General features: G+C 37.0%; 2 protein-coding genes across 3 annotated transcripts; both read left to right on the top strand.

The window, feature by feature from the left end:
- Nucleotides 1–294: 294 nt before the first annotated feature.
- Nucleotides 295–3,938, top strand: LOC141648488 (V-type proton ATPase 16 kDa proteolipid subunit). The gene is made up of 3 exons (XM_074457185.1): nucleotides 295–575; nucleotides 1,812–2,097; nucleotides 3,474–3,938. Exons 1-3 carry the CDS (start codon nucleotides 497–499, stop codon nucleotides 3,604–3,606), a joined length of 498 nt encoding a protein of 165 aa, XP_074313286.1. The 5' UTR covers nucleotides 295–496; the 3' UTR covers nucleotides 3,607–3,938.
- An 888-nt stretch (nucleotides 3,939–4,826) lies between these two features.
- Nucleotides 4,827–10,484, top strand: LOC141648487 (uncharacterized). Of its 2 annotated transcripts, XM_074457183.1 has the most exons (10): nucleotides 4,827–4,987; nucleotides 5,248–5,303; nucleotides 6,027–6,104; nucleotides 6,663–6,687; nucleotides 6,792–6,824; nucleotides 6,915–7,036; nucleotides 7,205–7,335; nucleotides 8,030–8,250; nucleotides 9,321–9,574; nucleotides 10,068–10,484. In XM_074457183.1, exons 2-10 carry the CDS (start codon nucleotides 5,301–5,303, stop codon nucleotides 10,158–10,160), a joined length of 960 nt encoding a protein of 319 aa, XP_074313284.1. In that variant the 5' UTR covers nucleotides 4,827–4,987; nucleotides 5,248–5,300; the 3' UTR covers nucleotides 10,161–10,484. The 2 variants fall into 2 exon arrangements, with proteins under 2 accessions (XP_074313284.1, XP_074313285.1); XM_074457184.1 differs by lacking the exons at nucleotides 6,663–6,687; nucleotides 6,792–6,824 and having other exon boundaries at nucleotides 4,849–4,987; nucleotides 6,027–6,135; nucleotides 6,889–7,036.
- Nucleotides 10,485–16,028: the final 5,544 nt, after the last annotated feature.

The following is a 16,028-nucleotide window of genomic DNA, read 5'->3' as shown; positions in this document are numbered from 1 at the left end:
TCAGGTTAATCCGGTTCTGGTCATTCTGGACCGTTTAGGTTGCTTCAGGTCAACATTTGCTTAAAATAAATCATTTCGGGTCACTTCAAGTCGTGTAATTTCGGGGACAGGTCACTTTCGGGTTAGGTCAGCTTGGGTCAAATTCGGTTTACACTTTTCGAGTCACTTCATCGAATCGGGTTATTCAAATTAGGCTAGTTTTACCAAGTTTAACTACAACCTACAAAAAAAATCCAACAAATAATTACCGTAAATCCAATCATATGACGGGCATATCCGTCGCAATCATATTTCACTTCTTTAAACAAAAAAATTTCTGATTAGGAGTTTGAGGAGAAATAGTAAACAGAAGATAGGTCCACGTATATGATTTTAGCATAAGTTAATCAACAAATTTCTGATCTCTTCCAAACACCTCACAATCTCAAATTTCATCAACCCTTTCCTCATCTCATCTCTCTCTAAATCCCCAGATCCGATCAAACCAAGAAAAACCATGTCTTCTGTCTTCAATGGTGATGAAACGGCACCGTTTTTTGGTTTCCTTGGTGCTGCTGCTGCTCTCATTTTCTCCTGTAAGTTGATCATAGCTCAAACTTTGATCTTATTTCATCATAAATTCATGTTAAAATCCTCAATCTAATACAATTTGGGATAATTTTTTGATTATTTATGATTGTTTCAGTAAAAGTTTTGATCTTTACCATAGTTTTAGCTTAAAGTATGGATCTTTAGTATAATTTGATGATATTATGATCTGGGTATCTGTTGTTTAGATGAAATTATGTGTTTTTGTTTGGTAAGTGTATTAGGGCAGCTTATGGAACAGCATATTTTTGATCTTTACCATGTTTTTACCTTTAAGTTTGTATCTTTAGTACTTCCTTTGTATAGATGAGGGGTATTTTAATCGAAGGTAAACAAATGATTGAGGGGTATTTTAATTGAAGTTAAACAAATGATTGAGACGGAGTATGTTGTTTTTATTAAATGTAGGGATATTCTCTGTGTACCCTCAACTTTTTCATTTTCTAAGATGTATCCTCTTTTCTTGCAAAAAAAACTTTTGACGGTCAAAATTCTTGGCTACAAGTTCAGAATACGATACTTTTTTTTTTTCAAATTTACCGTCTTTAAGAGGTCTTCAGTTTGAAAAAGAATTCACCGACGTCTCAACTTGTAGTCGGGATTTATGGTCGGTCAAAGTTTATTCTTTTAAAAAGGTTTGACCAACCATAACTTCCGGCTACGAGTTCAAAAAGCGGTGATTTTTTTTTCAAATTCATGGCCTTGACGAGATAATTGGTTTGAAAAAAAAAATTACCGTTTTCTGAACCCGTAAGGGCCGTAACAAAGAATTATTGTTGGTCAAAGTTTTTTTTGTAAAAAATGAGGGGTAAACCTTAGAAAACGAAAAAGTTCACGGGTACACGAGAGAATATCCATCTAATGTATTAGGGAAGCTTATGGAACAGCAAATTTCTGATCTTTACCATGATTTCACCTTAGTACTCCCTCCGTGGCTTCGTCCCAATCATATTAAAATACGGCTCACAAAGAATAAAGAAGGTCAACAAATAATTGGGACGGAGGGAGTATAATTTAATGGTTTATTGATCTGGTTATGTGCTGTTTTATATGAAATTTTGTGTTTTTCTGGTTGGTAAATGTATGAGGGCAACTTATGGAACAGAAAAGTTTCGATATTTACCATGATTTCACCAGAAAGTTTAGATCTTTAGTAAAATTTGATGATATTATGATCGGGGTATGTTTTGTTTTACATGGAATTTCTGTTTGTTGTTGTAAAGGTATGGGGGCAGCTTATGGAACAGCAAAGAGTGGTGTAGGAGTTGCATCAATGGGAGTGATGAGACCTGAATTGGTTATGAAGTCGATTGTTCCAGTTGTTATGGCTGGAGTTTTGGGTATTTATGGTCTTATTATAGCAGTTATCATCTCAACAGGAATTAATCCAAAGGCCAAGTCTTACTATTTATTTGATGGATATGCTCACCTTTCATCTGGTATTGCTTGTGGTCTTTCGGGTTTGGCTGCTGGTATGGCTATTGGTGTTGTTGGTGATGCTGGTGTTAGGTAATATTCGTTGACTTTTTTTTGATGTTTTTACTTGTGTATTGATCTAGTTTTTGATCCGGATGTTTGTGTGTTTGGGTTATTTACAAAAGATGTGTTGATCTGTGACGTTAAAGTTTAGGTGATGTTTTGGACAATCTGTCTTTTTTGCTGTTAATTCTGGTCCTTATGTGATTGTGAGATGTAGGTTGGTTTGTTTAGGGGTTTGGTAATTGTATCGACGTGTTGGATAGGATCTGGTTCTGTTGTAGACATTGCAGTGATTACGATCATTTTTTGATTTTGAGGTCAAATGTTTTCAGATTGAGGCTCAGTCAATGATTTTAGAACGTCTAGGCCCCAGGGTGCTCAATCTTCTCATCTTCTTATATTTGTATATTTAGTAGTTAGTTACGAATATGATGAGTTGATGATCAATGCCACATTGTAGTGTCTTGTTTTTATCATTTAGATTGTTGATTCTTATGTAATCGGTGTACTCTTGGCAATGACTACTTAGGGGTTTGAGTATTTGTAGTACGTTCGGACTTTTCTAGATACCGTTGTTGAGAAAGGAGTTTGTGGTTTGATTTCCAATTATCAGCTGCAATGCTCACCTTTTACGAGCTAACCAATGCTGACATGCTGGAATTCCATCATGTGAAATATTTGCTGCATACATCTTTGTCAGCTCCAAATCTATGGTCTTATTTGTGGTGCATTTATCTGGATATTCATGTGCACAACCGTGCATTTTTCTTTTTGTTAATGTTGTGCACTTGAAGAAAGCTTCATGGCACTCTTTCCATCGATCCATATGACATTATGACTGAGTGCATCATGTAACATCTAAGATAGAAGTTGCTATTTTAGTTGGCATTGTTAAGGTAATTACCCTTACTTTCTAGTAGGGTTTGTGTTTTCGTATATGTTATTTACTTGAAGATTATACTCCCTATGTCGATGCTGATGTAGATATATCATCTTTCTCAATGTTGGATTCTTATATATCTTATAATCTAAATATTGCACAATTTGATATTCCCGTGAATCCGTGATTGTTATTTGGCTGTCTTTTATTTTCTTGTAAATTTCTAAATGATATATAACCGCATTGGAATAGTTAGTGCTATCTCAATTAGAAGAAGTTTATAAACTTCTTGCAAAGGTAAATGACATTAGCTTGGTAGATTGTTCCACGCCATGAATTACAAGCCTTATAATGTGTAGGGAGTATTTAAGACACCGTATAATGTGTATTTTTTCGTTATGTGACCATGGTACGGTGGTGCCTCACGCCTCATATCACAAATTCGTGTACAAGCTGCAAATGGGATATTTGTTCATTTGTATGGCAGTATAGTATCAAACTCTAATTTGACTTTCGTTTTGGGCAGGGCTAACGCACAACAACCAAAGCTTTTTGTTGGAATGATTCTTATTCTCATCTTTGCTGAAGCCCTCGCTCTGTACGGTCTCATTGTCGGGATCATCTTGTCTTCTCGCGCTGGACAGTCAAGAGCCGATTAAGTACAGTCAAGCATTATTGCTCAGTCAGCTTGTATTGATGCACGCGGAACAAAATCTAAATCGTCTCCCTCTATTCTTGCTTTCTTCTTCGTTTTTTCCCTCCCGGTGAAGGGTAGAGAAACCCTGGTTTATATTGTTAGGTTATGTGTGCTGAGAACTATACTCAATTGTTTTGTTAAAATACATTATGGTCGGAAATTTAATTTAATGCTCTAATGCTACTCGTAGCATTAGACTCGTAAAGAATAAATGTTTTGGAAGTTGCTATGCTTCAAATCATTATTATCATACTTTGGAATGTGATGCAATAATGGACAATAACTTGCTACCGATTCTGCGTCTTGGCTTTTGTATCATGAACTATGCTCTATGCATCAATTATCGATGATTTTTTTTTTTTTGGTTAGACTAGTTTGGGTTTGAGCTCATTCGAGCTAGGTCATGGAGATCAGGAGGTGGCTACCTCTAGGCACCCCCTCATCATGATTCAAATAGAGTAGTTTTTAAGATGGTGCAATGTGGCTCTAAAGACGAAAGTAGACTCGGTTGGCCTACAAATGGCTAACTTATTGCTAAAGTTATCGAGGTGCAGGGTAAATTATCGACTTGGTCATCTAGTCTTCATTAACGCCATCGCCCATTTAGGGATGTCATTCAATGCATGACTCGCATGTGAAATTAATTTTTTTTTTATTTTTTTATTAAGACCTCACAAGAAAAGTGAAGTGAGAAAGTAGAGTCTGATAAATAATGAATAAAATCTCAGGTGAGTCTGAATAATAAAATAATGATAAAAGTTAGTCGAAAGTTGATGTGCATTCGTGCAAAGTCTTTACCGTGACGAGAGTTTACCAATAATCTTATATTGAAGTAAGTCCCTAATTATATTATACTTCATAGTTTCATACTTCTATTATAGATTATTTAATAGATTTATATAAATAATCGATGTTCGGATTATTTTTGTAGTTAATGATCAATGTCCAGCAATAAATATCGAATAACATCGATTTAAATCACAGATTAAACTCGGATACTTGTTTTGAGTGTCAGGGGCTGAATTATTTAAACCGAGTTAATTTTACCAGGTCTGTACTACAGTCTCCTTACAAATAGGGAATACCCAAATAACCATCCAAATCCAAATCCGAATCTGAATCCGAATTCGAGACCGAATATGATAAAAGCACCACTGACCTTACGTGTCCATATATAAAACCGTGAAAATTCCTCTTGTATATAGGACTCTTCAAAATTCCCAATTTTCAATCAAAACGTTTATTATTTATTCTCTCTCAATCCACGCAACCCCAAATCCCTAATTTCGTCGCTCATAATTTCCCCAAATTTCAATCTCGAAATTCCGATTTCATTATCACTGGTATCGTACTTATGATCTCCTTACCCTAATTTAACAATTTTTTGCAATCGTCTGTTTTGTTAATTTTTCAGTAATCGTCAATCTGATGCTTAATTTAGTTTGATCTTAAGTTAATTTGTCTATTGAATTCGTTATTGTAATTCGTTGTTTGCTTGAAAGCTTAGAACTTTGTGTTTGTTGCGCAATTGTTTGAAATTTGGGAATTGTAATTTAGTTAGGGTTTTGTATGCTTAATCTTTGTTGTTGGATTGCGTTTACAGTTCGTAGAGGAAGTTCAGTCTCGTGATATCGGATTCGAAGCATTGTTGGAATCATGGTAAGTAGGTTATCAATGATTTAAGTCTCATTCATCGATTTTTTGTGTAGCTTGATCAAGAGTTTTTAAGAAATTGAGCTATAGATTGTAATTCGAATCATAGATTAGCTATGCTTGTGTTTTTATATGACAATTAGTCTTCTATGAGGCGGTTCTATGCTAATATTGTGTAAGATAGGTCCCAACTACCTAGAATATGGACCATGGATGTTTAAAGTAGTTATTAAAACGACCCCCTTTACAACGTACTTGTTTAAGGCCGTCTTACACAAGTATTCGGCTTGGATTAGTATGAGCTAAACTGTGAATTGTGATTGTATCTGTTTTTGTTCTTAGGTTCGTAGCTATGAAAGGGGTTGCTTCTTATTTAAATTGTCCATACAATCAAGTGGATATTTCATTTAAAAGGCACTAGCTTTGATGTGTTGGCTGTATAGAAATCATACGTCTAGAATATACTTTTTATTGGATGTGCTACTAGGCATGTTCCTTTCGCATTCAATGAATTTGTTAGGTGATGTTTGAAGTGTTGTCGATAATTTTGCATCACATTTTGGTCATTTTGGTGATCATACATCTAGTTGAAAGACTTGAAACCAATTTTTAATACTTGAAGTGTGCTCAGGTTGAGGCACTTGAGTTGTTATATGACGTGCTTTGAATTTTAGATCTTAAATGATGTGGCTTTTTATAAATTTGGCACGTTTACTTCTGATGCTGCAGTTTTTCAATGGATATGCGTACCATGGTGGAACATTTGAGCAATCATACCGTTGCTACCCTGCATCCTTCATTGAAAAGGTACGATGAATCTTTCCATTTGATTTGCTCTGTTAGCTAGATCTATGAATGATGCGGGTTGCGGAGGTTATCGGGCACTAGAGCTACTGGATTGTGATTGGCTGAGCTTGATATTATCTTGATTTGCATTTGAATTCTTCTTTGTTTTAATACTCCCTCCGTCCCGGTCATTTGTTTACCTTTGGTTTTGGCACAAAGACCAAGGAGAGGGGAAGGGACCATTTGTGGGTGTTGTTATTGAGTGACAAATGGACAATAAGTTATGTGGATAATCAGATTAGCCTTTAAGAATATTTCCAACATAGAAAGGTAAACAAATGAATGAGACAGCTATAAATGGAATAGGTGAACAAATGACTGGGACCGAAGGAATATAAATTTGTTGAAAAGTTTCCGACTTTTTTCACGATTACTTTGGTTTCATATTTATATTCTAGATTCTGCCCTAGTTTCAACTTTCAACTGTCATCAATTTCCTCTTTCAAATGTGGTACTTTTCTTTTTCGCTATGTATGTGTTCAATGCAATTCTAATTTTTTTCCCCTTATTTTCTTGCAGCCTCAAATTGAAAGCGGTGATAAAAGTAAGATTCTTTTTTTGTATTAAGTGTAAATGATTGGCTAGTTTAGGTCTCTTCTACTCAAACCACTGTTATGGACCTGTCTCACAGTTCTTGTTTTGTTGCAGTTATAATGCCTCCATCTGCCCTTGACCGACTTGGTTAGTTGACTTATTTTAATAACAATTTCAGATAAACAATATTGTCACTGTCCCTTTTGGAAAGGCTGACCCGTTGGCTTGATGATGCAGCTTCTCTTCATATTGACTATCCCATGCTTTTTGAGTTGAGCAATGACGATGCAAACCGAGTCTCTCACTGTGGAGTTCTGGAGTTCATTGCCGAGGAAGGCTTGATCTATATGCCATACTGGGTATGTCATCATCATGTATCTAGTTTGTGGTTGGTCATATACCTATTGGTTACAAGCTTCACGTTGGAAAGTCATTGTAAAGGCCTGCATTGCATTTGCATAGCTTTTGTTAGTAGATTTTCCTGGTTATAAATTCCTGACCTTCCCCTCATTTGTATATTGTTCTAGATGATGGAAAATATGCTGCTACACGAGGGAGACATTGTTCGAGTTAAGAATGTCACGATTCCAAAAGGGAAATATGTTAAACTGCAACCTCACACCAAAGACTTTTTGGACATTTCTAATCCAAAGGCTATGTAAGTTGATCCTTCCCTTGATTCAGTTTACTCCGTGTTCAGCTGTTTGTACTATTGTTCATATCAGAATTTTTTTTAGCCTTTTGGACGCTGCATTGCAGCTGATGACTTTTGTTTACGAGGTTGATAGCATTGTATTTTATGTCATCCTGATTCCTAGGGTAGTGGCGCCGTGGTGGTGCATTCTTAATTAGATTATCATGCATGTGTTTTATAGAAGTTATAATTTTTCATGGAGTTCCTTAGTTTGCCATGTGTAAAAGTGTCACTCTTGGTGGCTGCATATGTTGATTCACAAAGCTCCACAATGTAGTGGTCAAGCAAGCCTGTAATCTTTATGGTAATATATACCAAATTTTGTAGAGATGTTTTTTGTTCTCAATTGATTAAAAATGTACAATGGAAGCGCTTCTGATGAGCTCTTCTGAAAGATGTGTATGGAATAAGAGGGTTTTTTTATGCCTTGAATAGATGGATAAGTGAGAGAATTGTTTTGTTGAAATTTGTGTTTCTCCATGTTTTAGCCCAACAAAATTATACTCCGTTTTTGTGGACTTGCAGTGGCCAACTCATGCCATATTAAAACATTCATCCACTTTCCTTTATGATCCCCTTTTTATGTTGTTACCCGGTTTAACTGGTTGACTCTCAACTATACTTTTCTTGAGTTTTTGCGTTTTATTTCCTTGTGCAGTTTGGAGACAACTCTTAGAAACTATTCCTGCTTGACCACTGGAGACAGCATTATGGTGGCTTATAATAATAAGAAGTACTACATAGATATCGTAGAAACCAAGCCTGCTCATGCAATTAGTATCATTGAAACAGACTGTGAGGTGGACTTTGCACCTCCTCTTGACTATGTAGAGCCTGAAAGACCTGCTGTTTCTGGTACCGGCAAGGCACCAGCTCAAGGTTTGCTTCATTATACCATCTGATGCATGATTTATGTAATTAGCATGCTGTCTTGCATATTTATTTATTTTGTCATGTGAGTGGGGTAGAATCACCTTAATTCTATATTCCCTCCCACTGTTTATTGTTCTCTCTTGGTTTTTGTTTGCTCATCTGTATTTCTAGGACTTGTTCTCTGTTCTTTGGTTAGATAATGAATTCTGCGGCGCTTCACAGTTAGTGAGAACTACTCCCTCTAATTTTTAGGAATTGTACCATCAGCCTTTTCTTGGAATTGGTCCATTTCTACCCTCACACCCATTTACATTCCTTTATTTTTGTGCAAATGGTTAATAGGGAAATTCCAAAGACTTTGAGGGAGTAATTTTTTGTGTGTTCAGTGGCTTGTCTAGTTCCTATAAAAGTGTCTAGATGTACGGATACCGGTTGCTTTAGTTGGAAGCTTTTGGCCATGGGGTATCCCTGGGTGGTTAATGATCTGCCATTTGGCACAGGAGATCGTAGTCTCTCTGTTTTATGTTGTACATCTTTATTATCAGCTCCAGACTCTAAGGTTATCAAATTATTCCGAAGACATAAGCTAATGATTAGTGTGCTATGTTACTTAAACTCGGTTAGAAGTATCTGATATGGGTGCATTTTAAAGTGATGACCTAGGCTGTCTTATGAAAACTCCAGATGTTTTTGTGGCTGAAAATGAGGCGTCAATTGTCATTACCCGTCCATGTACGAAGTGTCGTAGGTCAGGTAACATGAGTCGGATGAACATGGACTAATGTAGATAATAGTAAGTGTAGAGTTGGCGCATTGTTCAGAAGGTAAAGCCCTGGAATACATTCGTACTCTGCCATCTCTATTCTCTAGTATAGTAATAATAGGTTTAATATAGGATAAGTTGGACTAAGAAATCCTCAAGCGTTACAAAATGGATAAACATGCTTACTCCACAGTCTACAGTGTTTTTACTCCAGTGATTGAACAGTCTTTCGGTAATTAGTTACAGATGTGACCCAGCGAACATAGCCTGATGTGATATTCAAGTTAATAAATCTGTTTTTCAAATTGTACAGCTGAAGAAGCTCCAGTTGAAGAGCCCAAATTCAACCCCTTCACCGGTGTTGGGCGACGTTTGGACGGAAGACCCGGGAATCCAGAATCTTCTACTGTTTCGTCTTCTATATCTAGAGATAAGCAGCCAGCTGTAGCCCCAAGGAGCGAACAGTCTGCTGCAGCTGGATCCAGTTCTCAGTCCACCAATCGGAAGTCACAGGGGAAACTTGTCTTCGGTCCAAATGCTAATCGTCCTGCCAAGGAAACCCAAAAGGTAATTTTTCTTTTGTCAGCAAACTTTTAACTTCTTTTCCCTCTTAATTCTTGTCTAGACACTTAGGGTCCGTTTGGATACAATTTTAGGAGGGAAAGGGAGGGGAGGGGGAGTGAGGGGAGGTGAAGGGAGGGGAGAGAAGGGGAGGGCAAATGGAATGTGGGTGTTTGGATAACAAAAATTATGAAGGGAAATGGAAGGGGAGGAAGGAGGGAGATGAAGAATGGATGGAGGATTGAAGAATGGTGGTGGTATAATTAGAGTCCAAATAATGTTTTCTTTCCAAATCTTGCCACCCTTGGAAAGATTATAATTTGTTCTATAGGAGAGAAAATAAGTCCTCTCATTTCTCTCCCCTTCCATTTCCTTTCTCCCATATTTTTTATCCAAACAAAGGAAATTAAATCCCTCCCTTTCCCTCCCCTCCCCTTCTCTCCAATTCCTTCAATCCAAACGGACCCTTAGTGAATTTCTTGGTATGTGATTTCGACAGGAACCGGCCAAAGAAAGTAAACAGAAGGAGCCCGAGAAAGAAGAGCCGAAGTTTCAGGCATTCTCAGGGAAGAAGTATTCATTAAGGGGTTGATCTTCCGATTTTGAATGTTTCCGCACACACTATCTATTGTAATTTGGACAGGGGGAAGAAGTTTGTTTTCGATCACAGGAGAATTATAGAGCAAGTTCTTAATTTAAAACAGTAGGAAAAAAAAAAAGAACAAAAATGATCCATCTTTTCTTTTATGTTTCAGAGCTGCTCTATCTCCATGTATTTACTGTGGTTTACTGTCCTGTTTCCTGAATGGTCTCCATCGTATCCAAAACCGAGTTTTATGGGTCGGTACTCTATTATTTGGTCAATGATTTTGAACTTTTGTTGGGATTTTTCGAATACTTTTCTTCTGAAATTGCGTCTATCTGGGACATCAGTAAATAGAAGTAGCAATTCATTATTAGAATCGTATGTCTCCTGGTTTTTCAATAAGATATTACAAACCAATTTATTGAAGACGATGTGCTCCTAGCAAGGAAAATGGTGGTTCGTGACTTGGTGGAAGGTATTTTAGTAGGGTTACTTAGATAAAATATCACATGCGTTTAATGGTATTACGCAAGGATTAGGGCTATTAATGAGATGAGACAGCTCGCGAGCAACTCGAGATCGGCTCGGTCAAAGCTCGGCTCGTGCGAGCTCGGCTCGGGCTTGGCTCAAGAGCTTAACGAGTCAAGCCGAGCAAACGTTGGCTTGACTCGAAAAGCTCGCGAGCGGCTCGAATTTCTGTGATTAGTTAAGATATTGCTGATATTTTATAAAAATATTTTAGCATGATTATATCTTTGTATCACACATCAAATATCTCGTTGATTTGCCAAATATTTTTACATATAACTTTCGAGCTTTGTTATTGAAAATATCGGAACAAAAAATAAAAAAATAAACAATTTTATATAGGCTCGATTTGGGCTCGAGTTTGGTTCGAGCTCGCGTTAAAACTCGCAAACTTTATTACGAGCACATTTTTTTCAAGCTAGGGTAAGCTCGAGATCGGCTCGGGCTCGACTCGGCTCGTTAACACGCCTAGCAAGGATCCGTCATCCGTGTAATGTTAACATGAACGATACATCATACATGGACTGAGAGTGTAAAAAGTGGAACAAATACGAGTAGTTTTCTAGCTTTCTATATTCTGTTAAAATTCAATTGAATAAACATTTAAACTGCCAACCAAGAATTTTTCTAGCTCATATATTTTTCAATTTTCATAATTAAGCATTTAAGCATTTTGTTGGATTTCCGTTCATAATACATGCCTTTTCCCTTACAAAAAAAAAAAACGTAGTTGCTCATTCATGAACGCATTTTACTCTTTCACGGACTTTTTGCCATTTAATTTCCATACCCTACCCTTCAAAAAAAATACAAACCCTCTCGAGTTCTCTTCCTCACAAAATTAATTAAATCCTGCAGATTAATCAACTATGGACGCTAGTTTTCAGGTCGATCAAATAATCATTAACGATGTTATATCTAATTAGGGAGATTAAATTCTTTAGATTAATAAAATTAGGGTTTGTTGAAATAATTGTCAATTGAAAATTTATATTCCGAGTTTAGCGTCGTATGGGTGTGGTTGCAGCGATAGGCAAGAGGGTGGCCTGTGGTGCGCACAACAATCAGTACATTAAATGATTGTTGCTGATTGTAAACTACATCTATATCACGATTTATTTCCCTCTCCATCTCCATCGAAAATACTACTACATAAAACAGTAGCATGTGCATGACAATTTCAGTCGAGTTAGGATTAAATGTCTGCGTAATTAGGATTAAATGTTGAATTCATTGAATCAAAACGACCCAGAATTTCAACCAATGACGAATTAACGAATTTCCGGTTCGACTAATCCGGTGAGAGGTGTCGTCCGGTGTAGGGTGTCCGGTTCAGGTGGTCGGTTTATAGAGGGGAGGCGGCGGTGGGGGAGCCCGGTGGTTTGACGGTGTTGGATTGTCATTTGAAAGATTAGGAAAAATGGTAAACGAGGGTGTAAAACTAAGAAGGATATAATGGTCATTTATGTCCATAATTGAGTAAATCATGTCCATGAATGAGCATAGCCCAAAAAAAAAAAAAAAAAAAAAAAAGTTTTGCTTGGCAAATTTGGAAAAAGGAAAAACGCAAATAACCTCGTAAAATATTTTACAGAGGGGATCGATGGATGGAGCATCAGTTTTTGTTTCAGGATAATTCATGTTTTCTTGTGTCTCATTCTACCTATCAGTAATAATTATAATAACAACAATACGTAATCTTATTTAAGGCGACAATTACAATAACAACAATACGGTAATCTTATTTAAGGCGACAATTAATCGATCTTATAGTCGAGGTAATTGTCCCTGCTTAATACAGTGAAATGATCAGTACTTCATTTGACGCACATTGGCGTCGCCTCGAGCAACATAATTACCAATTTTACTGTTATCAGCTCCTCTGCGGTAAGTGTTCCCAACTATAGCATCTCCATTGGTTTGAGTACCCGACCCGTTGTAGTTACCACCCGTGTTAACCCTATATGTCGGAGCAGGACCCGGGATGTAGTCGTCTTCATCGGACATATCATCATCGTCGGATGATGATTCATATTGCTTGTATTTAGGAGCCTTAGCACGAGACCGAAACATGGTGTCGTCTGGAAGATTTTTGTAATTGTGTGGTGTGTTTTTGTTGTTTGAATGTTTGGGTTTGAGCTTGATTGTCCCATTTTATAGACAAGTGGTGATGATTTGATGGCTTTTCGTATATATAAGTAGGGAATCCGTAACCGTTATCTTTTATCGGGTCGATATTGACAAACTCAGAATATACGAGATTATCAGCAAACCATGAATACTAGGTCAACCACTCTTTTTACCTGACGAATTCAAACGAGTAACCACTCATTTTGGTGCGGTGGCATTTAGAGATGGCAATCGGGTTGGGTCATATCGCGTTTGGGTAATATCAGGTCTTCCTACCCTTTCAAGTCGAGCCGGGTTCAGGTCGGGTTGTTATCGGGCTAGTCATTTCATTCGGGTCAATTAATGTACCCAAAGGTGGCAATCGGGCCGGGTTTGGGTCGGATCACAACGGGTTCGGGTCATATCGGGTCAGCACACCCTTTCGGTTCGAGTCGGGTCGGGTTCGGATCGTTATATCGGGCCGGGTCATTTTCGGGTCAAATGATGTATCAAGCTAGGTCGGGTTTGGGTCGGGTCATTATCTGGTCCGTCATTTCATTCGGGTCAATTAATGTACCCAGAGGTGGCAATCGAATCGGGTTTGGACCGGGTCACATCGGGTCGGGTCACAACGGGTTCGGGTCATATCGAGTCAGCACACCCTTTCGGGTCGAGTCGGATCGGGTTCGGATCGTTATATCGGGTCAAATGATGTATTGGGCCGGGTCGGGTTTGGGTCGGGTCATTATCGGGTTCGGTAACTTAATCGCATTACTATAATTTTTTACCATTAAATTTAGTTTTTAACCTATTATTTGGTTTAATTACTTCATTACTAAGTCAAACATATCAATCTAAACACAAAATCACTTTCATTTTAATCAAAATTAAGCTTAATAATTGTCGGGTCATCAATTTAATCGGGTCGGGTCAATATTGGGTCGGGTCTGGGTCGGGTTCGGGTCACTGATAATCGGGTCGTGTCGGGTTACGGGTCGTCATCGGGTCGGGTCGCAATATTTTCGGGTACTGTCGGGTCGGGTCAGACTTGCCAGCTCTAAATATACCTGGTCGGGTCGGGTCATTATCAGGTTTAGTTACTTCATATATTTACCTTCAAGTTTAGTTTTCGACCATTATTTGGTTTATTTACTTCGCTATTAAGTCAAAGGTATCAAACCAAACGCTAAATTATTTTCATTTTGATGAATATTAGACTTAATAACTGGTGGGTCATCAATCTAATCGGGCCCTGATCATCTAGGTTGTATCGGGTGTCAAGTTGCAAACCCGTCGAGTTGGTTTCGGATTGTTAATTTTTCGGGTTCAGTCACGAACGAGTCGGGTCAAATTTGCCAGCTCCCGTGATAAGTAACATGTTCATTCAATACATAAGATAAGATAGTGATGGTAAATTCGCTCATTGGCCATAAAAAAAAAGGTGAATTTCACTGTTATACTAAGCACCTGATTCTGGATAAACATTTGTATAATCATGTATGAAGGCCACAAAATAAGAATTGATTCAACTACAATAACATTCTATCATATCTGTCCAATATTCCTATCTATGTGACGTCTTTTTCCGATATCTTCGCATTCTGATAGATTGTTACGCGTATTTGGTCTGATTGGTTTGAGTTGGGTTAGTGCCGTGATTGACTCAATTAGAATCTAATTCTACTTATTCATGAAGCCATATATATTGAAGACCAACGCATTTAAAAAATATACTATGCTCGAATGAGCATATAAAGACCTTTGAACAGTACATATTCGGCTATTAACCTTGTATAATTAACGCAATCTCGACGTACAAATGAAACAAAGAAGTTATCTATCTAATGTACTTTTCTAGTCCGAATAAGAATAAATAAAAAATGGCCGGGTGATGTTCCTTATCATTTGTGTTCAGACTAGGGGTAATGATCGATGAAACGAGTAGTTGAGATAACTTGAGATCAGCTTGGTCAAAGTTAGGATCGTGTGAGCTCGACTAGGATTGGGTTCTTTGTGACTCAAGCTGAGAAGGCCAGGCTAAGAAAGCCTTTATCCTTTCTTTGAAATATTATCTTTGATGCAAAATTTTAAGTGTGTTACGTAGGGGGTGTTTGGTAAATAGTAGATTGATGAAATTTCAGCATATTTAAGGCTTTTAGCATGTTTGACTCAGCAATATACTAAATTTTGTGTTTGGTAAATGACATATTGAAACAGTAGATTGAGCTCCAATCTACTGTTTTCCAATATGCTTCTCCCACCAGCATATTCACTTTAGTAGATTATATAAAATGAATCTGTCTATAATTTATACATGTATACAATAATCTATTAACCTTAACCCGTTAATTATCAAACACTTATACAAAATCTGCTAGTCGTAATATACTAGTTAATTTTTTAATAAGTTTTATTACATACTTATAAATTGTATTGATGAATGAAATTGAATTTTTGGTGCAATTTTGGTTGAAACTTGAAAATAAAAAATTGGGTTGAATTACACTTTTTATCAAAGTTATGCGGCCTAATTACTACATTTATGAGTTATGGGGCCTAATCTCACCATTGGCTAAAGTTATGGGGGCTAATCACCACTTTCGCGTAAATTATGCCATTTGTAATCTGTTTCACCAATCTGCTTATGCTAATTATAATCTGCTGAGTACCAAACAAGGTCGTAATCATGTACAACTATAAATGTATTACTTCTAATTAAAATACCTATCATAAATAATAAAATAAAGATAAATAAATAATTAAAACAAAAAAAGTAGTACTATAAATTATGCGACCTAAGTCGCATTGAGAAAAGTTTATATAAACCAAATACCACAACATATCGTACATACATACACTTATATTTGAATAACATTAGTACAATAGTACACAACTTTATTTCTTGTAAACGTACTAATTGTCACGAATACAGAATCACACTGCATGCATAACTATTTCACACTATTTTTGGCGTATATCATCCGGTTTAGTCTGGATTTGAGCCGGACACTGTTTTATAAGACACTATAATAGACGTATATTAATTCGTCTATTAGTAAAACCCTTAAAATGATTTGATCAAAAGCTCATATTCTCAATATTGGCGTCGCCTCGTTTGATATAGTTACCAATTTTTCTGTTATCCTCACCGATACGGTAACGATTCCCCATAACGACATGTCCAATATTCTGGGTCCCCGACCCGTTGCTATTACCGCCCACGAAGATAAGGTTGGC

Source organism: Silene latifolia, chromosome 3 (assembly GCF_048544455.1).
Source record: "Silene latifolia isolate original U9 population chromosome 3, ASM4854445v1, whole genome shotgun sequence".
Lineage (NCBI taxonomy): Eukaryota > Viridiplantae > Streptophyta > Magnoliopsida > Caryophyllales > Caryophyllaceae > Silene > Silene latifolia.
Note: the sequence above shows the minus strand (reverse complement) of the source record. Positions and strands in the feature narration are given on the sequence as shown.